This window comes from Bos indicus x Bos taurus, chromosome 24 (genome assembly GCF_003369695.1).
Source record: "Bos indicus x Bos taurus breed Angus x Brahman F1 hybrid chromosome 24, Bos_hybrid_MaternalHap_v2.0, whole genome shotgun sequence".
NCBI lineage: Eukaryota > Metazoa > Chordata > Mammalia > Artiodactyla > Bovidae > Bos > Bos indicus x Bos taurus.
The window spans coordinates 37,777,181-37,802,739 of NC_040099.1; the positions used below are offsets into that span (position 1 = coordinate 37,777,181).

At 44.2% G+C, this 25,559-nt stretch overlaps 1 protein-coding gene and 1 long non-coding RNA gene across 8 annotated transcripts in view; one reads left to right on the forward strand and one right to left on the reverse strand.

The window, feature by feature from the left end:
- DLGAP1 (DLG associated protein 1) overlaps positions 1–25,559 on the reverse strand; it is a 788,387-nt gene that overhangs the window by 36,693 nt on the left and 726,135 nt on the right. For all 7 annotated transcript variants that reach the window (XM_027526317.1, XM_027526318.1, XM_027526319.1 and 4 more), the window contains 2 exons: positions 16,380–16,753; positions 10,348–10,439 (listed from right to left, as the gene is read on the reverse strand). In XM_027526317.1, coding sequence (XP_027382118.1) covers positions 10,348–10,439; positions 16,380–16,753 — 466 coding nt within the window. The remainder of the gene's footprint in view (positions 1–10,347; positions 10,440–16,379; positions 16,754–25,559) is intronic.
- LOC113883008 lies at positions 21,965–24,291 on the forward strand. Its single transcript, XR_003508522.1, has 2 exons — positions 21,965–22,596; positions 22,669–24,291. It is a non-coding gene; the product is annotated as an uncharacterized LOC113883008 (long non-coding RNA).

Genomic DNA, 25,559 nt, shown 5'->3' on the forward strand with positions numbered 1-25,559 from the left:
ACGTGGATTCTTAACCACTGGACCATCAGGGAAGTTCACTCCTGCTTTCTTTTGACTAGTGTTAATACAGTATGGACCTAATAGAAGCAGAAGATATTAAGAAGAGGTGGCAATAATACACAGAAAACCATACAAAAAAGATCTTCATGACCCAGATAACCACGATGATGTGATCACTCACCTAGAGCCAGACATCCTGGAATGTGAAGTCAAGTGGGCCTTAGGAAGCACCACTATGAACAAAGCTAGAGGAGGTGATGGAATTCCAGTTGAGCTATTTCAAATCCTAAAAGATGATGCTGTGAAAGTGCTGCACTCAATATGCCAGCAAATTTGGAAAACTCAGCAGTGGCCACAGGACTGGAAAAGGTCAGTTTTCATTCCAATCCCAAAGAAAGGCAATGCCAAAGAATACTCAAACTACCGCCCAATTGTACTCATCTCTCAACACTAGCAAAGTAATGCTCAAAATTCTCCAAGCCAGGCTTCAACAGTACATGAACCATGAACTTCCATATGTTCAAGCTGGACTTAGAAAAGGCAGAGGAACCAGAGATCAAATTGCCAACATCCATTGGATCATCAGAAAAATGAAGAGTTCCAGAAAAATATCTATTTCTGCTTTATTGACTATGCTAAAGCGTTTGACTGTGTGGATTACAACAAATTGGAAAATTCTTAAAGAGATGGGAATACCAAACCACTTTACCTGCCTCTTGAGAACTCTGTGTGCAGGTCAAGAAGCAATAGTTAGAACTGGACATGGAACAACAGACTGGTTCCAAATTGGGAAAAGAGTACGTCAAGACTGTATATTGTCACTCTGCTTATTCAACTTATATGCAGAGTACATCATGCGAAATGCCAGGTGGATGAAGCACAAGCTGGAATTAAGATTGCTGGGAGAAATATCAGTAGCCTCAGATATGCAGATGACACCACCCTTATGGCAGAAAGTGAAGAGGAACTCAAAAGCCTCTTGATGAAAGTGAAAGAGGAGAGTGAAAAGGTTGGCTTAAAGCTCAACATTCAGAAAACTAAGATCATGGCATCTGGTCCCATCACTTCATGGCAAATAGATAGGGAAACAATGGAAACAGTGACAGACTTTATTTTTTGGGCTCCAAAATCACTGCAGATGGTGACTGCAGTGATGATATTAAAAGACGCTTGCTCCTTGGAAGAAAACCTATGACCAACCTAGACGGCATATTGAAAAGCAGAGACATTACTTTACCAACAGAGGTCCATCTAGTCAAAGCTATAGTTTTTCCAGTAGTCATGTATGGATGTGAGAGTTGGACCATAAAGAAAGCTGAGCGCCCAACAGTTGATGCTTTTGAACTGTGGTCTTGGAGAAGACTCTTGAGAGTCCCTTGGACTTTAAGGAGATCAAACCGGTCAATCCTAAAGCAATCCTGAATATTCATTGGAAGACTGATGCTGAAGGTTAAACTTCAATACTTTGGCCACCTGATGTGAAGAACTGAGTCATTGGAAAAGACCCTGATACTGGGAAAGATTGAAGGCAGGAGAAGGGGACAACAGAGGATGAGATGGTTGGCTGGCATCACCGACTCGATGGACGTGAGTTTGAGCAAGCTCCAAGAGTTGGTGATGGACAGGGAAGCCTGGCGTGCTGCAGTCCATGGGGTCTCAAAGAGTCGGACACAACTGAGTGACTGAACTGAACTGAACTGAACTGAATGCAGTATATTTTTCTCCATCACCTTACTTTTAATCTGTGTCTTTATATTTAACATGGATTTCTTATAGAAAGCACAAAGTTGGGTAGTATTTTTTATGCATTCTGACAACCTCTGTCTTCTAATTGGTATATTTAGACCACCAATAGTGGCAAAGTGATTACTGATATAGTTGGATTAATATCTATGAGATTTCTGTTTCCTTGTCCTCTGTTCCTATTTTTGTCTTCCACATATTTCCCTCTTAGCACATATGCTATATTTTCTTGTTTTTACTCTTTTTAGTGGTTGCCTTAGTAGATTTACAACTGGTCCAAGTTCATTTTCAAATAATACTATATCACTTCAAGAGTATTGAACATACTTTATAATAATTAAGTAGCCCTAATCTTCTCATCCTTTGTAGTATTGCTGTCATTCAATTTACTTCTACTAAAGAGTGTAAGATATTCATATATATTGTTCCTATTATTATTTTGAACAAAGTATTACCTGTTAGATCCATTAAGAATAAGACAAAGAAGTTTTTATTTTACTTTCATTTATTCTCTGATGCTCTTCCTTTCTTCATGTAGATCTGAGTTTCTGGCTTATATCATTTTCTTTCTCTCTGAAGAACTTCTTTTAACATTTCCTACAAGTTGGATCTACAGATTTACAAATTTCCTCAATTCTTGTTTGTCTGAGAAAGTTTTTATTTTTTCTTGTCTTTTGAAGGATAGTGTCACAGCATACAGGATTCTAGATTGGTGTTTTTATCTTTCGATATTAAATATTTCACTCTCTTTTCTTCTTACTAGTATGGTTTTTGAGAAAAAGTCACATACAGTCCTTATTTTTGCTCCTCCATAAGAAAAATATCTTCCTTCTGGCTTTTTTCAGGATTTTTTCCCTTGGTTTTCTTTGAATATGGCATGCCTAGCTGTGATGAATTGGGCATTTATCCTGCTTGGCCTTCTGTGAGCTTCCTGGATCTGTGGTTTGGTGTCTGACACTAATCTGGGGCTGTTCTTAGTCACTGTTGGTTCAAATATTGCTTCTGTTTCTTTTTCTCTTTTCCTTCTGGTGTTCTCATTATGTATGTTAAACCTTATATAATTGCCTCATTATTCTTGGATATTTTGTTGTGATTTTTTTTTTTCAGGGTTGTTTTTTTCCCTCTTTGCTTTCAGTTTGGGGAGTTTCTGTTGTTGCATCCTCAAACTCAGAGGTTCTTTCCTCAGCTGTAGCTTATCTGCTAATGAGCCCATCAAAAGCATTCTTCATTTCTGGTAGTGTTTCTGATCCCTAACATTTGTTTTTTATTCTTTCTTAGAGTTTCCATCTCTCTGCTAACATTGTTCATCTATTTTTGTATGCTGTCTACTCTTTCCATTATGGTCCTTAACATTTTAATCATGGTTTAAAAAATACCTGGTCTGATATGTCCAACATTGTTATAGATGCCTCTGTGTTAACGCTTGTTGAGTCTTAATAAGTTGTATTTTTACCTTTTAGTATGCCTTGTAGGGTTTCCCTGGTGGCTCAGCTGGTGAAGAATCTGCCTGCAGTGTAGGAGACCTGGGTTTGATCCCTAGGTTGGGAAGATCCCCTGGAGAAGGGAATGACAACCCATGCCTTGTAAGTCATTGTTGAAAGATGGACATGATGTAGTGGGTAAAAGGAACTGTGGTGCGTAATAAGTGAAGTGAAGTGAAAGTTGCTTAGTTGTGTCCGACTCTTTGTGACCCCATGGACTATACAGTCCGTGGAATTCTCCAGGCCAGAATACTGGAGTGGGTAGACTTTCCCTTCTCCAGGGGATCTTCCCAACCCAGGGATCAAACCCAGGTTTCCCACATTGCAGGCAGATTCTTTACTTGTTGAGCCACAAGGAAAGCCCAAGCATACTGGAGTGGGTAGCCTATCCCTTCTCCAGTGGATCATCCCAGCCCAGGAATCGAACCAGGGTCTCCTACATTGCTGTTGGATTCTCTACCAACTGAGCTATCAGGGAAGCCCATGGTGAATAATAGGTGTTTAGTAAATGCAGTGGTAAGGTGAGGGGTGAGGGGAAGCATTTTCTAGCCCTATGATTAGGTCAATCAATGAGCCTGTGTCCTTGGACAGTGAATTTCAGCAGTATTTCTCATCCCCTTCCCCTTCCCACTGTGGTACAAGTGTGCAAGAGGGGGCCGAGGTTAGGTATTTCCCTTCTCTCTTCTGATTAGAAACCCAACAGATTAGGCTCTGGGCTTCCCGGGTGGCTCAGCGGTAATGAGTCTGCCTGGCAATTCGGGAGACCTGGGTTTGATCCCTATGTCAGGAAGATGCCCTGGAGAAGGAAATGGCAATCCACTCCAGTATTCTTGCCTGGAGAATCTTATGAACAGAGGAGCCTGGTGGGCTGCAGTCTGTGGGGTCCCAAAGAGTTGGACCCAACTGAGCAACTGAGCAGCAACAATAAGATTAGGCTCTGGTAAGTTAGTTTCTTCTGCAGCCAGAGCTTTTTAGGAACAGAAGGCTCTGGCATATTTCTGAATGGTTCCTTTCCCCCTCTTTCTTCCAGAAGCACAGGGTGGGGATGGGGCTCTTCTCTGATTTCTACTGTGAAGACCTGGTAGAGCTGCTGCAGGTAAAACTCATGAACTATGGAGGCCCCTCATAACTGGGTCCCCATAAAGTTTTTAACTCTCAAACTTGTCCTCACTGAGCTGCCAGCAGTTCATCAATCACCATTCAGGTTTTCCTGTCCTGGCACTGGGGCTTTCTTTTGTGGGTTTCTACTCCAGCAAAAACAAGACCGGGAGCTGACTGTGGCTCAGATCATGAACTCCTTATTGCCCAATTCAGACTTAAATTGAAGAAAGTGGGGAAAACCACTAGACCATTCAGGTATGACCTAAATCAAATCCCTTATGATTATACAGTGGAAGTGAGAAATAGATTTAAGGGACTAGATCTGATAGACAGAGTGCCTGAGAACTATGGACGGACGTTCGTGACATTGTACAGGATACAGGGATCAAGACCATCCCTAAGAAAAAGAAATGCAAAAAAGCAAAATGGCTGTCTGAGGAGGCCTTACAAATAGCTCTGAGAAGAAGAGAAGCGAAAAGCAAAGGAGAAAAGGAAAGATATACCCATTTGAATGCAGAGGTCCAAAGAATAGCAAGGAGAGATAAGAAAGTCTTCCTCAGAGATCAATGCAAAGAAATGGAGGAAAACAATAGAATACAAAAGACTAGCTGCTAAGTCACTTCAGTCGTGTGCGACTCTGCGACCCCATAGACGGCAGCCCACCAGGCTCCCCCGTCCCTGGGATTCTCCAGGCAAGAACACTGGAGTGGGTTGCCATTTCCTTCTCCAATGCAGGAAAGTGAAAAGTGAAAGTGAAGTCGCTCAGTCGTGTCTGACTCTTAGCGACCCCATGGACTGCAGCCTACCAGGCTCCTCCATCCATAGGATTTTCCAGGCAAGAGTACTGGAGTGGGGTGCCATTGCCTTCTCCACAAAAGACTAGAGATCTCTTCAAAAAATTAGAGATACCAAAGGAACATTTCATGCAAAGATGGGCTCAATAAAGGACAGAAGTGGTATGGACCTAACAGAAGCAGAAGATATTAAGAAGAGGTGGCAATAATACACAGAAGAGCTGTACAAAAAAGATCTTCATGACCCAGATAATCACGATGGTGTGAACACTCACCTAGAGCCAGACATCCTGGAATGTGAAGTCAAGTGGGCCTTAGGAAGCATCACTACGAACAAAGCTAGTAGAGGTGATGGAATTTCAGTTGAGCTATTTCAAATCCTAAAAGATGATGCTGTGAAAGTGCTGCACTCAATATGCCAGCAAATTTGGAAAACTCAGCAGTGGCCACAGGACTGGAAAAGGTCAGTTTTCATTCCAATCCCAAAGAAGGGCAATGCCAAAGAATGCTCAAACACAATTGCACTCATCTCACATGCTGGTAAAGTAATGCTCAAAATTCTCCAAGCCAGGCTTCAGCAGTTTGGGAACTGTGAACTTCCAGATGATCAGGCTGGTTTTATTTATTTATTTATTTTTCAAGCTGGTTTTAGAAAAGGCAGAAGAACCAGAGATCAAATTGCCAACATCCACTGGATCATGGAAAAAGCAAGAGAGTTCCAGAAAAACATCTATTTCTGCTTTATTGACTATGCCAAAGCCTTTGACTGTGTGGATCACAATAAACTGTGGAAAATTCTGAAAGAGATGGGAATACCAGACCACCTGACCTGCCTCTTGAGAAACCTGTATGCAGCTTAGGAAGCAACAGTTAGAACTGGACATGGAACAACAGACTGGTTCCAAGTAGGAAAAGGAGGAGGTCGAGGCTGTATATTGTCACCCTGCTTATTTAACTTATATGCAAAGTGCATCATGAGAAACGCTGGGCTGGAAGAAGCACAGCTGGAATCAAGATTGCCGGGAGAAATATCAATAACCTCAGATATGCAGATGACACCACCCTTATGGCAAAAGTAAAGAAGAATTAAAGAGCCTCTTGATGAAAGTGAAAGAGGAGAGTGAAAAAGTTGGCTTAAAGCTCAACATTCAGAAAACGAAGATCATGGCATCTGGTTCTATCACTTCATGGCAAATAGATGGGGAAACAGTGGAAACAGTAGCTGACTTTACTTTTTTGCTCCAAAATCACTGCAGATGGTGACTGCAGCCATGAAATTAAAGACGCTTACTCCTTGGAAGGAAAGTTATGACCAACCTAGATAGCATATTCAAAAGCAGAGACATTACTTTGTCAACAAAGGTCCTTCTAGTCAAGGCTATGGTTTTTCCAGTATTCATGTATGGATATGAGAGTTGAACCATAAAGAAAGCTGAGCACTGAAGAATTGATGCTTTTAAAATGTATTGGAGAAGATTCTTGAGAGTCCCTTGGACAGCAAGAATATCAAACCACTCAATCCTAAAGAAAATCAGTCCTGAATATTCTTTGGAAGGACTGATGCTAAAGCTGAAACTCCAATACTTTGGCTACCTCATGCGAAGAGCTGACTCACTGGAAAAGACCCTAATGCTGGGAAAGATGGAGGGCGGGAGGAGAAGGGGATAACAGAGGATGAGATGGTTGGATGGCATCACCGACTCAGTGGACATGAGTTTCAGTAAACTCTGGGAGTTGGTGATGGACAGGGAGGCCTGGTGTGCTGTGGTTCATGGTGTTACAAAGAGTTGGACACAACTGAGCGACTGAACTGAACTCAAGTAAGTTGTGATTCTCTGTGTGTCTGTCTGTCTCTCTAGTTCTTAGAGCAGTAATTTGCCCTGTGGCCTCACATCTCTGCCTGGTTTAAGAAGAACTGTTGATTTTTTGGTTTGAAAAGTTTTTTACTTGTTAAGACAGAGTGGTGACTTCTAAGCTCTTTACCTGCTGGACCAGAAACTGCCTGTTATCTTCTTTTTACATATAAAGAAACCAAGGCACAAAGAAGTTTAATAATTTGATCAAGGCCTCCCAGCTGTGGTAGTGCCAGGATTTGAATCTCGGTGCTTTAGCTCAGGAATCTGTGCCCTTAACCATCATTGAGGGGAACAAGCAAGTTGGGCCAGTGGGGGAAGGAGAAATGTGTTTTCTTACCATGAGATCTTTCATATCTCCTAAGTTTACATTTTCTTTTGAATTTTTTTTTTTTTTTGGCCATGCCTTGTGGCATGCCATCTAGTTCCCAGATCAGGGATTGAACCCATGTCCCCTGCATTGGGAGCTCAAAGTCTTAACCACTAAGACCACCAGGGAAGTCATTACATTTTTTTCAAAACATTTTCTAAAACCGTGAAAGGAACATGTGCCAGAAGGGTTGGTTTGAAAATGATGATTACTATAACTTGAAGTAGATATAATAATTAAACATTTTAGAGTAAAGGGGGGAAAATTCACTCCTAAATCTACAATTTTTACAGATTACATTTCAGTCCTTGTCCATCTTTGTGAATATTATATGTGGGTATTATGTCCTCTTTTTCATTTAACATTGTACCATGGGAATTTCTCCCATGTTTCCATATCCTCTTTACAAAATCATATTTAATAGCTGTATAATAGCCTGTCTTGGCGATGTGCTATAATTTACAAAAGCATTCTTGTTTTCTTGACATTTGATAATTGATATTTTTTTTACAATGATAATGTTCCACAGTTGTTTCCCTTTCACTGAGTGATTTCATTTAGGATAGCCTCATAAAAGGAATTACTGGGTCAGTATATCTGGATAGATGTATAATTATCACCAATTTTTGTCATATTAATTTCTAGAAGGACTGTACCAATTATCTGGGCTTCCAGCATTGTATAATTATATCAAATATAATAATATAAAATGTTATATGTACATATATGGAAAATCTTTTAGATGCAAGGGTAGTGTCAAACTAAGAGACTGTAGAATAAGACCCCTTCCATCAGCTGAAACGTGGCTTATTCTCAGATTTAAGTTTATGTTACATGGGGCCTTGCATATAGGAGACATTCCATAGCATTTTTGTTTTTTGGATGTGGACCATTTTTAAAGTATTTATTGAAGTTGTTTCAATATTGCTTCTATTTTATGTTTTGGTTTTTTGGCCTTGAGGCATGTGGGATCTTAACTCCCCAACCAGGGATCAAACCCGCACCCACTCCTTTAGAAGCTGAAGTCTTAACCACTGGACTGCCAGGGAAGTCCCCATAGATATTTATTGAATGGATGGATGAATGACATCCAAGTGATTTCTCCTAATTAACACTTAAAAAGCTAGTGACAAAGTCGAAATGATTTCCTGATTTAAGATATAGAGTTCTTTCTCCACGATAACTGCATTCTTACCCCATCCAGTCAACAGTTAACTGTATACTTAGTATATGAAAAGCATGGTCTGGAAGCTGAGGGTTCTGTGTTATCAGTAAACATAGTCCCAGTCCATCATGGTCCTCACAGTTTGACTGGGAAACTCACCTACTTCTCTGGACCAAATCCTCGTTATAAAATGAAGATGCTGACCTCAGAAGTTCCCTTCAGCTTCTGGATTCAGTGATCTTCTCAAACTCTAAATTTCTTACTTCTGGATACTAAGACTCTAAGCATATTTTAAAGATCAATCTAAAAGGACTTTCTTGGTGGTCCAGTGGTTGAGAGTCCGCTTGCCAAAGCAGGGGACATGGGTTCTAACCCTGATCTGGGAAGATTCCACATGCGGCAGAGCAACTAAACCTGTGTTTCCACAATTACTGAGCTACCACAGAAGCCTGTGCACCCTGGAACTTGTGCTCTGAAGCAAGAGCAGCCACCGCAATGAGAAGCCCTCACCCCGAAGTTAGAGAAAGCCTGTGTGCAGCAATGAAGACCCAGTGCAGCCAAAAATAAATAAATAAATAAAAATATTTTTTTTTAATCTAGCTTTTTTTTTTTTTAAAGAACAACCTAAAGAAACTAGTGATTCTGCGTAATGACAGAAAGTCTTCCTACTCCTCATTTGTTCTTTTGTTCATCATTCTTTGAGCACATGCTAAACGTGAGCTACTATTTAGTTCTAGGAATAAGAAAGAAAAAAAAAGAGAGAAAGTCCTCTTCTCTTAAAACGTCTTGTCGTCTAAGATGGGAAAGCTCTCTGAAGAGGAGCAGTTTGGGAACAGCGGTACTTCACACAATGCTTGTATGTATGTGTGAGCGGGATGCGCTTGTTCTGCCGTCAGGGAGGGGAAAGGCTCCCCTTTGCTCCTCTCTTGAGTTCTTGTGGCTAGACCAATCATAACATTGACACAAGACAGATTTACAGGAGAAAAAGAAAAATTTAATTTGTGTGCACAGAGGTCGCAGAGAAATGGAACCTAAGAAGTGGCCAAAGCAAATAGCCTTTTACTTTGTAGACAAAGAGCAATAAATCTGAGAGGGAGTGACAGGGCAAAGAAACAGGTTTGGGTGTTTAATTAGTAAGGAATTTAAGCAGAGTTTGGACTTGGGTAATGATTTAATGAAGAAATAACAAGTGTGCAGGCTTCTCGGCCCTGAATCCTGTCTCTGGTGATAACAATATCTTTCCAGCTCCCAGTACAAGAAGGGTACCTTTCATGTGGAAGATATATTTCCTGCTTTCAGGGATTCTAGAGAAGGTAAAGGTATCATTCTTTGCATTAGCTGTTCCTTAAGTAATTTTAATTCAAACTAATCATCATGCTATTGAAGCCTATTTTGGGCCCCAATACTACTATTCTGGGACTTCCCAGGTAGCATTAGGGGTAAAGAATCCAGCTTCCAGTGCAGGAGACATAAGAGAGGCGGGTTCAGTCCCTGGGTCAGGAAGATGATCGCCTGGAAGAAGGCATGGCAACCCACTCCAGTATTCTTGCCTGGAGAATCCCATGGACAGAGAAGCCTGGCGGGCTACAGCCCACAGTGTTGCAAAGAGTGGGGCACAACTGAAGCAACTTAGCACGCACTACTATTCTAGCTAAAATGTAAATAAAATGGTCTCCAGTATTAAAGCAGAGAAAGGAACAGCTAACTTAGGCTTACCCTCTAATGCTCCCAGAAGCTAATGGGAATTATCACTGAATATTGAAGGTTTATCATGGGAAAAAATACTTGTATTTTTGTACTTGCCAACATCAAGATGAAAGAGGATGAATGGTAAACTCACCATTTCTCTTCTTCTACTTGCACTCCTACGGACTGGAACTTACTGGGTGCTTTATTTCCCCCTGTTTTCTCAGGTTCTTCAGCATCATCCACCTGAAGAAATAGCCACAAGTAGAGGTGCTCTATTTTAGTCATCTTTCTTGAAAAACAAAGTCTCATTTCATTAGAAACATCTGTAGTATTGCTGGAATGTTTGGTGATGCATTCAATCTTTGTGTATTTGATGAACAGCATCACTACATAATTAGCGTGCACTTTGACTCTGCTGATCTTAGTAAAATGCAGTTTTGTTCACTCCTAAGTTGCCCAATAAATGTCTGATTCCTGCAGAGATTTGTTAGGATGTACTTACTTGTGAGCACTATATTAGGAGGAAGTACCTCATGGGATGGGCTTCCCTGATAGCTCAGATGCTAAAGAATCCACCTATAATGCAGGAGACCCTGGTTCGATCCCTGGGTTGGGAAGATCCTCTGGAAAAGGGATAGGCTACCCACTCCAGTATGCTTGGACTTCCCTTGTGGCTCAACTAGTAAAGAATCTACCTGCAATTAAGGAGACCTAGGTTGGGAATATCCCCTGGAGAAGGGAAAGGCTACCCACTCCAGTATTCTGGCCTGGAGAATTCCATGGACTACAGTCCATAGGTTCACAAAGAGTCAGACACGACTGAGCGACTTTCACTTTCACCTCATGGGATTGTGCTTTTTAAAGTTTTGAATTTGCACATAACAAAATAGAAAAGAAGGAAGAAATTTCACTTACTGTAGTTAGAATTGTTGATACTGGGATATTTAGCTATAAACTTATTAAGATAAACTCTAGAGTACTTCATTTTTTCCCCTTTAAATTAAGGAATTGGCTTTGGATATCACTTCATAGCTTCTAAATAGCTATGTGTATGTTATAATTCATATAGAAAATATATCTAAATATAACTGATAGCTTATGTGACAGATCAGACCCAACCCAAATATGAAACAAATTTTGTGACTATTCAGAGCAATTAGTTTTATTCATCTTTTTTCTTAGTAAATTATTTCTTTTCTAAATATAAAATTTAATGTAAGTCTTATAAAACTGAAACACAACTATGGAGTCTGAGAGCCACAACTAGTGAAGTCCATGTGCCTAAAGTCCGTGCTCTGCAACAAGAGAAGCCACTGCAATGAGAAGCCCACGCTTTGCAACTAGAGAAAGCCCACATGCAGCAACAATGACCCAGTATAACCATAAAAAACAAAAAACACCAGGATGCTCCACGCCCTAAGAAAAGGAGAAAGAAAGGAAGCAGAGGTCCGAGGATGGGAGAGGAGGCTGCTGTTTCCTGTTCTAGGCTGGCCCCCACATCCAGACGCATAGCTTATTTGCATCAAAGTGTTGTAATCTTCTTAAGCTTTAGTCATTGCCAGTAAATTTATCTCTGACTTTAATCCCCTTAGATCCAAATATTGACAAATGTCACCTCTCTCATATAGTGTGTGGGGTAATCTATTTAAACTTTTGAAGAGACACTTAAAATTTTGAAATATGTTGCAGGATTAATTAAATCTCTTTCCTGAAAAAAAACTAAGAACGCCCATGGCGGATGGTACAATTTTAGCATTGTTTGGATAATCATCATCTTAAAGGGGGATGGGCTTCCGTGGTGGCTCAGCTGGTAAAGAATCCTCCTGAAATTTGAGAAACCTGGGTTTAATCCCTGGGTTGGGAAGATCCCCTGGAGAAGGGAACAGATACCTACTCCAGGATTCTGGCCTGGAGAACAGTATAGTCCATGGGGTCATAAAGGGTCAGACCCCACCGTGTGACTTTCACTTCCCTTCAAGTTACTATCACTGTTACTTTTTTGCTCATCCCCTGGTGGCTCAGATGGTAAAGAATCTGCCTGCAATGCAGGAGACATGGGGTTGATCCCTGGGTTGGGAAGGTCCCCTGGAGGAGGAAATGGCAACCCAGTCCAGTATTCTTGCTTGGGAAATATGGACAGAGGAGCCTGGAAGGCTACAGTCCATAGGGTGGCAAAGAGTCCGACACAACTGAGTGACTGACACTTAAAGGAGGATAATACTAATAATAACAACTAAGCCCAATATGTATTGACCCTTAGCATGCCAGGCACTATGCTTGAACTGTACATATATTGTACCCATCAGTTTCTATTATAACCTATGAAGTACCAGTGCAACAGCAACTATCATTATTCTTATTTTCCACATGAGGAAACTAAGTGATTGGCCTAGGTTCACACAGGTTGTGAAGTAAATGATTATAATGCTAACTATTAGATATAGATCAAATTTAAAATGTTGGAAAAGATTTGAGAATTCTGACCCTAAAAAGGTAAACTAGGAGAAGGAGTCCGAGGACTTAGTAATAATCTCACGTATTTGAGGGATTCAGATTTAAGTTGGATTGCAGTGTAATGAAATTTGATGACTATTTTGTAGCCTAAATTGTAGTTTACTTGTTCCATCGCTAAGTCATGTCCGATTCTTTGTAACCCCATGGACTGCAGCACACCAGGCTTCCCTGTATTCCACTATCTTCTGGACTTTGTTCGTGTCCATTGAGTCAGTGATGCTATCTAATCATCTCATCCTCTGGCACCCTCTTTTCCTTTTGCCTTCTATTATTATTCTTCATCAAAGAAGCTGCATCACGTGGTCACACTAAATGTGAAGGTGAGGGATCTTCCTGATGCTCCAGTGGTTAAGACTTCAAGCTGCCAATGTAGGGGCATGGGTTTGATCCCTGGTCAGGGAACTAAGATCCCATGTGCCATGTGGCATAGCCAGAAGATAAAAAAAATAAACTAATTAAAAATAAAAATAAATGTGAAGGTACAATCTAGGCTCTGTCAACACAAGATGTGTGACCTTGGGTTCTCATTTCTGGGGTAGAGGTGATCACACCACCTATACCAGAAGGCTGCTGTAGGGGCTGGATGAGACAACCACGTAAAGCATGCAGTCCTCTCATATAATTTCTGTAGCTGTGAACAAAGATTCGAAGAAGAGCAAGAACAATTCTTTGGCTCACTAAAATATCCAGATATTCAAGAAGCAGTGCAGTCTCTGAAACAAAGTCTTTGTTCTCAATATTTTTTATGAATTTCAGAATAGTTCCATCTTACTGGCTAATAATGATAATAATACAAGTTGGATGTCATATAGTGCATGAATGCTTTATAATTTGGAGAGTTACTGAACTAACCAGCAGACCTAGGAGGTGATAAAGATAGAAGCTTTTAAACAAAATGAACAATAAGACTGATAAATAATTACCTTTAAATTATATTGTTAAGTGAAAAAAAAAGGCAAGATATAGACTAGTGAGAGGTATATGCTGCTAATATTTGGGTTAAAAAAAAAAGGGTATAAATAAAACATGTGGTTGACTATGTGCAAAATAGGGCTTCCCTAGTAGCTCAGCTGGTGAAGAATCTGCCTGTGATGCAAGAGGCCCCAGTTCGATTCCTGGGTCAGGAAGATCACCTGGAGAAGGGATAGGCTACCCACTTCAGTGTTCTTGGGCTTCCCTGATGGCTCAGACAGTAAAGAATCCGCCTGCAATGCCTGAGACGTGGGTTCAATCCCTGGGTTGGGAGGATTCCCTGGAGGAGGGCATGGCAACCCACTCCAGTATTCTTTCCTGGAGAATCCCCATGGACAGAGGAGTCTGGTGGACTATAGTCCACAAGGTCACAAAGAGTCAGACATGTCTGAGCGACTAAGCACGTGTGCAAAATAACCCTGCAGGGAGATGCAAATATTGGTAATATTAATTTTCTCCAGAAAGGAGAACAGACTGGCTATTCCTTCTCCCCTGGAGAAGGAAATGGCAACCCAGTCTACTATTCTGGCCTGAGAAATCCCATGGACAGAGGAGCCTGGCTGGCTATAGTCCATGGGGTTGCAAAGAGTTGGACACGACTTAGCAACTAAATGAACAGCAAAATGGACAGAATATAAAATTCTCCATATTAACCTGTTTTAAGTGTCCATTTCCAGTGGCATTAAGTACATCCACATTGTTGCACCACCAGCAGCATTATCCATCCCTAGAATCTTATTTCATCATCCCTAACTGAAACCCTCACAAAAAGCTGCATTCTGTAAACTCAGTCCTCCAAATAACCCTAGGTGGGCTATATTAGAAAACAGACTCCGGAAGATGAAATAATTTGCCTGGGACAACACAGAGGAGGGACCTCTGCTCTTCCCCACTCCTCAAAATCCTCTGGGCGATGGGAGGGAATCAGCTCCTGGAATGTCGTTGGGGTGAGGGTGGGTGGAGGCTGGCTCCAGACCCTGGCCTCCTGCTAGGTCATCTGGTCCCAAGCCACCAGTGCTACAAGTTCTTTTAGGAAACTTGACAACTCGTGCCATGGTAACCTGTAGGTTACATAAAAGCATTTGACTTGTTGCTACCAGAGAAAGTCTAATTGCCCTTTCAAAGTGGATGCTGCAGAGTGGATGGCGAACATCCATCATCGCTGTGAAAACGTACCCCATGCCTGCTCTCAGATGTGCCTTAGAGTTGGTTCAGCGTGGACAGATTTATTGGCCACCATGTCAGGAAGTTATTATTCAAAGGGCACCTGCATAATGGTACAGCACAAAAAAAAAAAAGTGGGGGGGAAAGAATGCCTCTTCTACGTGGATGGAAGGAACCTTCCAGCAGGGTAAGCCAAGCTGAACTGATCAGCCCAAGGATCAGTCTGATCTTATCACCTGGCAGCAGAAAACACTGACGTGAGCTGAGAAGTCTGCCAGAGTCTCCGCCTTTTTAATGACATGCATGATTAAGCAACCCACAATCACACTGACCCTGGCACACATTCTTCCCTCACGATGCTGTGATGTGAGTTATTGCTTTCCACGCTCTCCGTCCCTGTTGGTTTCACTGGTCAGCACTCCCACATCTGTGTGAAGTAGTTCCCATTTTTGTTCTCATGTGGTTACTCAGTAGCATCAAACACACCGTAACACCACCCAGCAACCCAGGTTTTTCTTGGATGCCCGCTCTTTTTTTGAGACTCCGAATGTGCATCAGGAATTGAGGGCACTTCATGTTTGATATTGCGTCCATGTTTGTTTAATTATCATCCCCTTGTCTTACAACATTCAATTTGAAGAACAAAAATAAAAGCAGCTAATCAACTATTCTTCAATTTTTAAAAAATGGAATATTTTTGGGAAAAAAAATTGCTAATAATGTCTATAGACAAAACACTTTCATAATTTTTTTGATCACTTTTTTTTTTTTTGGCCACATGGCTTTACAAAATCTTAGTTCTCTGACCAAGGTTTGAACCTGCACCCATGGCAGTGAAATCGTGGAGTCCTAACCACTGGACCGCCAGGGAACTCCCTAAAATTACATTTAACTTAGGGGAGTCCAGAGCCAATAATTTGAGAGTCTGGTTCTACAATAGCTATATCATCCAAAATGGCAAGAGAGCAAATCTGGGAAAACAAAAGTTTACATTTCTTGATTTTGGGTTCCTATTTCAAAGGACAGAAAGTGAAGTTGTTGGGACTTCGCTTGTGGTCCAGTGGTTAAGAATCCGCCTGCCAATGCAGGGAACATGGGTTGGATCCCTGGTCCGGGAAGATTCCACATGCTATGGAGCAACCAAGCCCCTACACCACAAGTACTGAGCCCGTGCTTCCCAACAAGAGAAGCTACGGCAACGAGAAGCCCTGACACGGCAAAGGGAGAGTAGTCCCTGCTCACTGCAACCAGAGAAAGCCTGTGCGCAGCAGCGAAGACCAGAGCAGCCAAAAATAACTTGCTCAGTCGTGCCTGACTTTGCAACCCCATGGACTATACAGTCCATGGAGTTCTCCAGGCCAGAATACTGGAGTGGGTAGCTGTTGCCTTCTCCAGGGGATCTTCCCAACCCAGGGGTTGAACCCAAGTCTCCCGCATTGCAGGCAGATTCTTTACCAGCTGAGCCATCAGGGAAGCTCCCCAAGATATAACTAATTAATTATTATTATTATTTTTTTAAAGGGAGGCAGTTACCTGGATCCCAATGGACAGGCATCGGTTTTTCTTGAAGTGGTCCTTCTTCCTGTCCTCTGCAGTGACGGTGGCCATGGCGGCGGTGGTGGTGACAGTGGTGGCGTTGTTGCCCATGTGTTGACTCGCAGGCCCGTGGATCTGGGCATTGGCGGCTTCGATGGCGGCTGTCAGAGCCTTCATACTGTCCAGGCTCTCCGTGGAGTTGCTCAGTCCAGACTGGCTGATAATATCCCCTCGCTGGCCCTGTCCGTCCATGTAGGCATCCTGGGCCGACTCTGTGCTACTCTGGGCTGTGATAGAAATGAAAGGTTTCGTGGTAGTTCTGGGTGGGACTGGAGGTGGTGTCTTCTTATATGTTGTAATGCAAGATGACACTGGAAGACAGCGAAAACAAAGACACTGATTTCTGCATGGGTTTTAACTGCTGATACTGTAACTGACACCCGTTGGATATTAGGGCCCATGAAACACATCAAGACATTGAACGTGAAAGCAGGTCTGTTAATAGACTAAGGTCCCTGCTTAGGGGGCAGATGTGGGCCTCCTCTAAGGTGACACCCCCCGCCAAGACTGCAGGAGAAAGAGATGAAAAACACCGGATCTCTGAGGTGGAAGTTTCTGAAACGGAGATTAATATGAACCGACATAAAACAGACAGGACTGGCCATCTGTAGAAATCTTCCCAGGCAACAGGGAACCCTGAGAAATAATGAGTAACACAGATGAGGCCAGGGGCAGTCTGCCTTCTTGGGAAAATATTAACCCCAGCTAACACTGAACAAAGTAACTCATGGAGAAGATTCTGATGGTTCATAAAGAACATTGGGAAAAAAAAAAAAAGAACATTGGAAAAAAGAAGAAAAGCAAAGAGGTTGTGAGCCTGTGTGTTCTAACCCTGAGAACAGGGCAAAGTGCTGGTGGACGGGGCTTTGGAGGGGGAAGGAGAGGGGCCTGGGGAGGGGGTGAGCTGAGCACAATGTCATGCTGCTGCTGCTAAGTCACTTCAGTCATGTCCAACTCTGTGAGACCCCATAGACAGCAGCCCACCAGGCTCCCCTGTCCCTGGGATTCTCCAGGCAAGAACGCTGGAGTGGGTTGCCATTGCCCTCTCCAGCACACTGGCATAACCTCCTGCAAATGGTGTTCACCTGCACTCAGATCCTCCTCCCTTTCTTCCTGCCTTTCTTTTCCTTTCTCTTCCCTCCCCCCCTCCTCCTTTCCTTCCTTCCCTTTTTTGGGTATATGCTCACTATATAAACTTGTGTTCTGAGTTGTGGTGTTGTTTCTGAGAGGGAGGACACTGCACGTGCATCTCCTATTATAAAATATGTAAAATCTTGTAAAAATGCACCCGCTAGTAGGAGATCGGACTTCCCTGGTGGCTCGGATGGTAAAGTGTCTGCCTGCGATGTGGGAGACCCGGGATCGATCCCTGGGTCAGGAAGATTCCCTGGAGAAGGAAATGGCAACCCACTCTAGTACTCTTGCCTGGAAAATTCCATGGACGGAGGAGCCTAGTAAGCTGCAGTCCATGGGGTCGCAAAGAGTCGGACTTGACTGAGTGACTTAAATTTCACTTTCACTTAGTGGGAGACCAGCCCTCAGGCAGCCCATTAGGAGCCGGCTCCCTGAAGTGCTGTCCTTCAAGAGATGTGATTAGACCGGGTGCCTGAGTCTGTGCAGCCACCAGCCACCCTGCAAGCATCTGAGGATGACCCCTGGGTCTTGAGGAAGCTGGATACACTATTCTCAGCTTTGCATGTATGGAGCACGATGGAGGAAAACACAGAAATGAAGGAAGTTTCGAAGTGGGAACTAGCCCCTCAGTAAAGAACGAGTCCTTAACCAGCTTTCCACAGACCCCTTAAAAAGTGGTTCAGACTATTGTGTTCCCATCACTTTCTCCCCCAACTCATTCCCAACCCCACCCCAGCCTTTCCCTTTGGGACTGTTGTTAACACTAACACCAAATGCCAGCTAGATACCCATGGTTCTAGCTGCCACTTGGGCCATCTAGTTGAATGAAATACTTGCTTCAATATTCAGGGTGTCTCTTGAGATCACTAAAAAAAAAGTGTCCTGTGATGAACAGTGAACAGGAAGATTGATTTTCTCTGTCCTGCTGTTCTGCTGCCCTGCGATTTGGCGTAATTTCCTAACCCATAAAAGACAGGGACAGAGATACTTGACTACTTCCTAGGGGTCGTCTGAGAGTTGAAGGAAGAGGAAAGCACACATGTCACATTTTGGTATTGTGTGCTCTGAAAGCGCAGGCAATGAGAATAATAGACATGTAGCCGCAGATTAGTTACCTGGGGCTGGCAGAGGCTCCCCCAGGAAAACCTTCCATCCGAGCTCTGCGTGAATCACACATCTTTACATTTGAACACAGCTCAGCAGTCTGCACTCCATCCTCCACAGTTTTTAGCTAAGGTACCTGAGAGATAACAGGGCCAGCAGAGGCTCACTGTGGCCAGTGGAGGCAGAGCTGGAACAGGACTAGGCTGGGCTCAGGTTCCCCACGAGCACAGGGAAGCCAAGGGATGCAGACAGGTGCATGGTTGATGGCTCCCCTCACTCGACTGATTTTCCTGCACTGTAACCACAAGGGAGCTACCGATTCCCAGGAAGTTTGGAGGGGACAGCACTCAGTGTCACTTACTCATCTGCAGACCAGAGAGGGCGGGACAGGGAGTGACCATCATTGGTGTGTGTTAGTTACTAACACACACTAACACACATTAGTGTGTGTTAGTCACGCAGACGTGTCTGACTCTGACTCCATGGACTATTAACTTGCCAGGTTCCTCTGTCCAAGGGATTCTCCAGGCAAGAATACTGGGGTGGGTTGCCATTTCCTTCTCCAGGGGATCTTTCAGACCCGGGGATCAAACTGGTGTCTCCTGCATTGCAGGTGGACTCTTTACCGCCCGAGTCACCATCTGATCTAAGAAACTAGATCATCTTGGGACTTTTATAGTGTGAACTCATTATTTTGTCAAAATCAGTTCTTCACACATTCTGCCCACTGATACACCAACAAAATGAAATGCCACCTTCCAACATCAGATGTCTGATATTCTGAATAATCTTTTGATTGCTTGTCAGCTATCCCCAGTTTCCTTTCAGCATGAATAATCAAAACAGGATAACACAGCCAAATACAGTATCATATCATTTGCTTTGATTTATGTAAAAATCCTGCCAGGATGTGATACCTGTGATTTGGGGGGTGGGGAGTGTCTCATTATTCCTAGAGTGATGATGGGGTTGGCTACACTCCCCACAGGGCCAAATGCAACTTGGCGCCACCTAGTGACCATTATCATCTCCTCTTCCATGTCAACAGGAATCATGTCAATGATTCTGGAGGCTGACCACCTGACCTGCCTCCTGAGAAATCTGTATGCAGGTCAAGAAGAGACAGTTAGAACTGGACGTGGAATAACAGACTGGTTCCAGATTGGGAAAAAGGAGTACATCAAGGCTGTATATTGTCACCCTGCTTATTTAACTTATGTGCAGAGTACATCATGAGAAATGCTAAGCTGGATGAAGTACAAGCTGGAATCAAGATTGCCGGGAGAAATATCAATAACCTCAGATATGCAGATGACACTATACTTAGGGCAGAAAGTGAAGAAGAACTAAAGAGCCTCTTGATGAAAGTCAAAGAGGAGAGTGAAAAAGTTGGCTCAACATTCAGAAAACTAAGATCATGGCATCTGGTCCCATCACTTCATGGCAAATAGATGGGGAAACAATGGGAACAGTGACAGATTTTATTTTGGGGGGCTCCAAAATCACTGCAGATGGTGACTGCAGCCATGAAATTAAAGGACACTTGCTCCTTGGAAAGAAAGTTATGACCAACCTAGACAGCATATTCAAAAGCAGAGACATTATTTTGCCAACAAAGGTCTGTCTAGTCAAAGCTATGGTTTTCCAGTAGTCATGTATGGATGTGAGAGTTGGACTATAAAGAAAGCTGAGTGCCGAAGAGTTGATGCTTTTGAACTGTGGTGTGGGAGAAGACTCGAGAGTCCCTTGGACTGCAAAGAGATCCAACTAGTCAATCCTAAAGGAAATCAGTCCTGAATATTCATTGGAAAGACTCATGCTGAAGCTGAAACTCCAATAATTTGGCCATCTGATGTGAAGAACTGACTTTCACACTTTTCCCCTGGTAGTCCAGTGGTTAAGACTTTGTGCTCCCAATGCAGGAGGCCCGGGGTTCGATTCTTCATCAGGGAACTAGATCCTACATGTCGAAACTAAGCATTCACATGCCACAACCAAAGATCCCATGAGACAACGAAGGGCAAAGATGCCTCTTGCAGCAACAAAGACCCAGAGCAGCCAAATAAATATTTAAAAATATATAAAGGGACCTAAATGGTATTTCTTCATTGCCATTAAAAAAGAATTCAATAGACATGATCTCGTGACCCAGGAATATGGATCTCACTAAACCCATTTGTTTGATAGTAAGACGGAGGCTCAGGGCAGGTAACTAACTTCACTGAATCATGCCACTCTCAGATGCTCTGCTGCTGCTGCTGCTGTCGCTTCAGTCGTGTCCGACTCTGTGAGACCCCATAGACGGCAGCCCACCAGGCTTCCCTGTCCCTGGAATTCTCCAGGCAAGAACACTGGAGTGGGTTGCCATTTCCTTCTCCAATGCATGAAAGTGAAAAGTGAAAGGGAAGTCACTCAGTCGTGTCCGACAGGGCTTCAAATCCCATCTCTTCTTGTTCAGCCAAACCACCTGTGTTCATCCGCCTAGTAAACCTTCCCTGAAACACCATGTCCAGTAGAGGACAATGCTCTCCAAGAGGACCTCCAGGAAACTGCTTCTAACTCAGTTGTCTGGGTCTAAGGTCTGGAGGATGACTACATTTGGAGTGGTCAGCAAGGGGTGCCCAGCTGCGACCTTAAAACGCTGCAAAAGAAGAGAAACTGCACAAAACCAAAATATACACGGAAAAATCGCTCCCTTGTTGCAAAATATTTACAGCTTAACGTTTCCAGGCCACCCAGAGTGTGGTGGTCAGCGGTCTGCGACCTGCCGGCCCCACGGTGAGGAGACAGCGATCAGAGGGCTTCGGGGGACTGGGGACGGGGCGCAGGGCTCCTGCGGGGCGGGGGGTGGGGGCGGTAGGGGGGTGGGGGCAGGGCTTCTGCTGGCCTCTTTCCTGGTTAGTTTTGGCTCAAGGGCTGTGGCCAGGAGACCGATTTCCACCAGAGCCACCCTCCACGTAAACCACAGAAAAGAGTTAAACTTTTCCTCCTTGTTAAGTAGAGAGAAGCAGGCTTGTGTGCGTTGGAGGGGGGCGGAGAGGGATGTGGACAGAGGGAGGGGCGGTGTCATAACTCTTGTAGTCATAGGACTGGCCAGTTGGTAGTTACCAGTGTTCCAGACACTTCCTAATGCCAGACAAATGCCCCAAGCCCCGGCTTGTCTGGCTTCGAGATCTATTCAACCGATAGCAGCCGGGCTTCACCGGGGAAAGCCGACTTCCAGCGAGCCTCCGCGGCTAATCAAACGCAACATTGTTTTCAGAAGGAAAAATGAAAAGGTTTGTTTCAGAGTCACAGCTTTTTTTTTTTTTTTTTTTTTAAGAGGCACCCAAGTTGTTTTAACAAGTTGCTACAAACCTTGGGCTTCCTGAGGTGAGGCTGTCGTGCACAGTACATGTACTGTCCCAAACTCCAAGGAGGGAGGGATCCGAAAATTAGTCATTAAAAAAAAAAGCCCCAGGCACTTCATGCCTGGAAATGATGTAAGACGCAGCCACTCCTCTGTTACAACTACAACCAAACTGCTCGGCGATCGCAGCAGCTGCTTTCCAAATGTCAGCGCCCAGCCGGGGCAAAGGGCTGCAGAGCCACCGAGCCCGAGGACTGTGCGCGCTACCTCTGTCGCCCACATTTTCTCCAGGCACTCGCAGGACCCTGGCAACAGGTAACGTGGCAACCTTGGCCTTCTAAACTGGCAAGCGGCAAGATTACAGAGAACAAAGGGATTTTTCTGAAAGCCAGCTGCATCTCCCTCGCCACCCCCACCCTTCCCTCCGCCCCTTGCCCTTCCCCCGCCTCTCAACTCAAAGTCTGAGAAAACAGAAGTATCGCTCCGGGCAGCTCCGCTCGCGCGCGCCCCCCGGTGACCAAAGCGCGGATCGTTGATGTACCTTGAACTCCGGGGCTGGGCTCCCAGGTAAGCCACGCTGGGACAGGGGACTGGCTTCCCTGGTGGCTCAGTCGTAAAAGAATCCGTCTGCCAATGCAGGGAGACGCGGGCTCGATCCCTGGATCGGGAAGATCCCCTGGCGAAAGATATGGCAAACCCATTCCAGTATTCCTGCCTGGAAAATCCCATGGACAGAAGAGCCTGGCGAGCTGCATGCAGCCCATGGGGTCCCCAAAAGAGTAGCCCAGCGCCTACTAGGCTAAACAACAGGGGCTGCGTTGGTCTGCTCAAAAAACGCAGAGTGGAAGTCACCACTCAGAATGTCTTGCTTTTTAACTTACCACCTCAACAAAAATTTTTCCCCTTACTGAAAGGTAAGACCTGGGGGTTGAGGTTGCTGGGTTTTTTTCCCCCCTAACCAGCACCTAGGGCAGCAGTGTTTGCTTCCTTGGCAAGGTGCAAAGCTAAAACTGCTGTGGCCTTTTGGTTAGGGGGATGGCTGTGAGGATGAATAGCTGGGAAACTGAGGATTCCTGCTGGGTGGGACTTGCATTTTCCATTTGTGTCTGAATTTGTCGTTAGTTTGCAGGAGACTTTCCGGGTAGAAGCATTTCTAATTCCCATCGCTGGTTTCCGGTTGGTTGATTTGCAAGGATGACTGAAGATTTTCAAGCTGCAGGCCCAGCTTCCAGAGAACTTGCTTTGCAGCACACCGTCGTCCCCCTACCCCCACCCCTTTTATCTGTGTGTGGGGCAAACACCCACGAAAATGCCAAGGGCAGTATTTTCAACCAGCCTTCTTCCTCTCAGGCTCCTCCAAGGTCTCTGATTTGGAGAACTGCAGTTGTGAGCTCCTGGGAGCTCCCGCCCCTCACCCCACTCCTGTCTTGCTCTGGAAATGTTAACCGGAAACTAAGAAAGAGGTTCAGATCAAAGTAACTGTTCCCTTCAGAAAATTCCATTAATTAAGTAAATTGAAGTTAAATGAGGTTTGGAGGAAAGTCATTTTAGAAGGCCCAGGTCCAGGGACTGAGGTCCAAAGCCTCTAATGTGGACCTTTAATGAAGCTTGGCAACCTGTTAAACACTAGAGAAATTGAGGGTTGCCCTTTGTAAAACCAGTTGTTGCCCAAAATCAATCATTTCAAAGGAACATCTTGAAAGTAGATGGACATTTGGCTAGAGGTTGCCTTGATCATTTAATATTAACGGTTAAAAACAGAGGGCTCTGAGTAAGAATCATTTGACCGGTAACTCAGGTGAGTCACCGCCTTCATAGAACTGGGCACAAAGGTTCCAGGCAGGATGTTGAGAACGCCCGGTTTACTAATTTGCCAGGTGGGGCCGTTGCTTCTAGCAGGGAATGCCTTCAGGATTTCACGGCTCATTTTCCCACCCTCTCCAACAGGTGCTACTGAGTCATCCACGCACACAAGTGACTGCCCCGGCAGTGTCATCTGTTAGGATTAAACTTCCATTTGTTCCATGACTTTATGAAGCGATTTCTAACCACTGAATCAGATATACCACTTCCTCTAGGGCCTAGGGATTTTTTGTTTTTTTTTTTTCCTATTTTAATGTCTGTAACATTTTGTGTAGTTTTCAAAATTTGTACCTGCCAGGTCAGCAAGTCTTCCTGGGTTGAATGGACTGCTGACAGGAGGGGAAGGTTTGGGGCTCAAGGTCAGGGTTACAGAATGAAATAAAGTTTCCTGTTTGGGCAGCTGGTCCCCCATTTCCTCAGGCTCCAGCAGACTGAGTCTTGGAAGACAAGAAGCCTGGGAAGCCTGGGGTGAGGATGGTGTCAGGGGTGGAGGACATTTTTCTATTAAGCTCATCACCCAGCTTTCCTTTCTTGTTAGATATCACTTCTCAGCAACACTTGCCTATATTCTCTGTTAGCTGAATTTTTTTCCCCTTCCAGACTGAGACAGAGTAATTAGTTAAGGATGTAAGGATCACAAGGTCAGGCATTGTTGTCCATTGTGTTCATGACGACTGCAGTACTTGGATCATGCGTGGGACATAGTGGAATGGTGGTGAATACTTGTTACCTGAAGGAAAGAACAGGGATGAGAAGGGACTTCCTGGAGAAGAAGAAAAAGGGACTAATAATCAGGAAAGCAAGGTCACCAGGATAGAAAGAAAAATGAATACTCAGCAAAGCCAGTCTGTGACCTTGGATGTTGTGACACAACCTCCTGTCACTGATACCCGTTTCTCTTTGGCCTTGTTGAATGCTGGCCATGTCCAGCTGTGACTGGCTGACTTTTGACATCTAGTTAGACTGTGAATGGCCCACCTCTATCAGCTGGAAGCAATGAGTCCTGTGGATTATCTTCTGAACTTCCTCCACCCTCTCTGCTGGGCTTTACCCAGGGGCACAAGTAGTTGGCTGTGGGAGGTGCCACACATTCACTGCCCTTGCCCCAGGCAGCTGCCTTTCCTCCTCAGCTCCTTCCACTCCTTTTACTCTTTCAGTTCAGTCCCTAAGTCCTGTCTGACTCTGTGACCCCATGGACTGCAGTACGCCAGCCTTCCCTGTCCTTCACTATCTCCCGGAATCTGCTCAAACTCATGTCCATCGAGTCCGTGATACCATCCAACCATCTCATCCTCTGTCGTCCCCTTCTCCTCCTGCCCTCAGTCTTCCCCAATGAGTCAGCTCTTCGCATCAGGTGGCCAAAGTATTGGAGCTTCAGCATCAATGAATATTCAGGGTTGATTTCCTTTAGGATTGACTGGTTTGATCTCCTTGCAGTCCAAGGGACTCTCAAGAGTCTTCTCCAACACACAGTTTATTCTTTGGCTCCTCATTATTCCTGGTCTCATTTCATGAGAACTAGTGTCACATGTACCATGGGACCTGAAAAGCAAGAGACACCACCATACAAACAGCCCAGCAGGACTCCCTGCCGTGGGGTTGTGTCTGGGCCATACAGCAGACCTCAGGGATGCCAGCCCCCGCTGGAGAGAGTGACTGATGGGCAC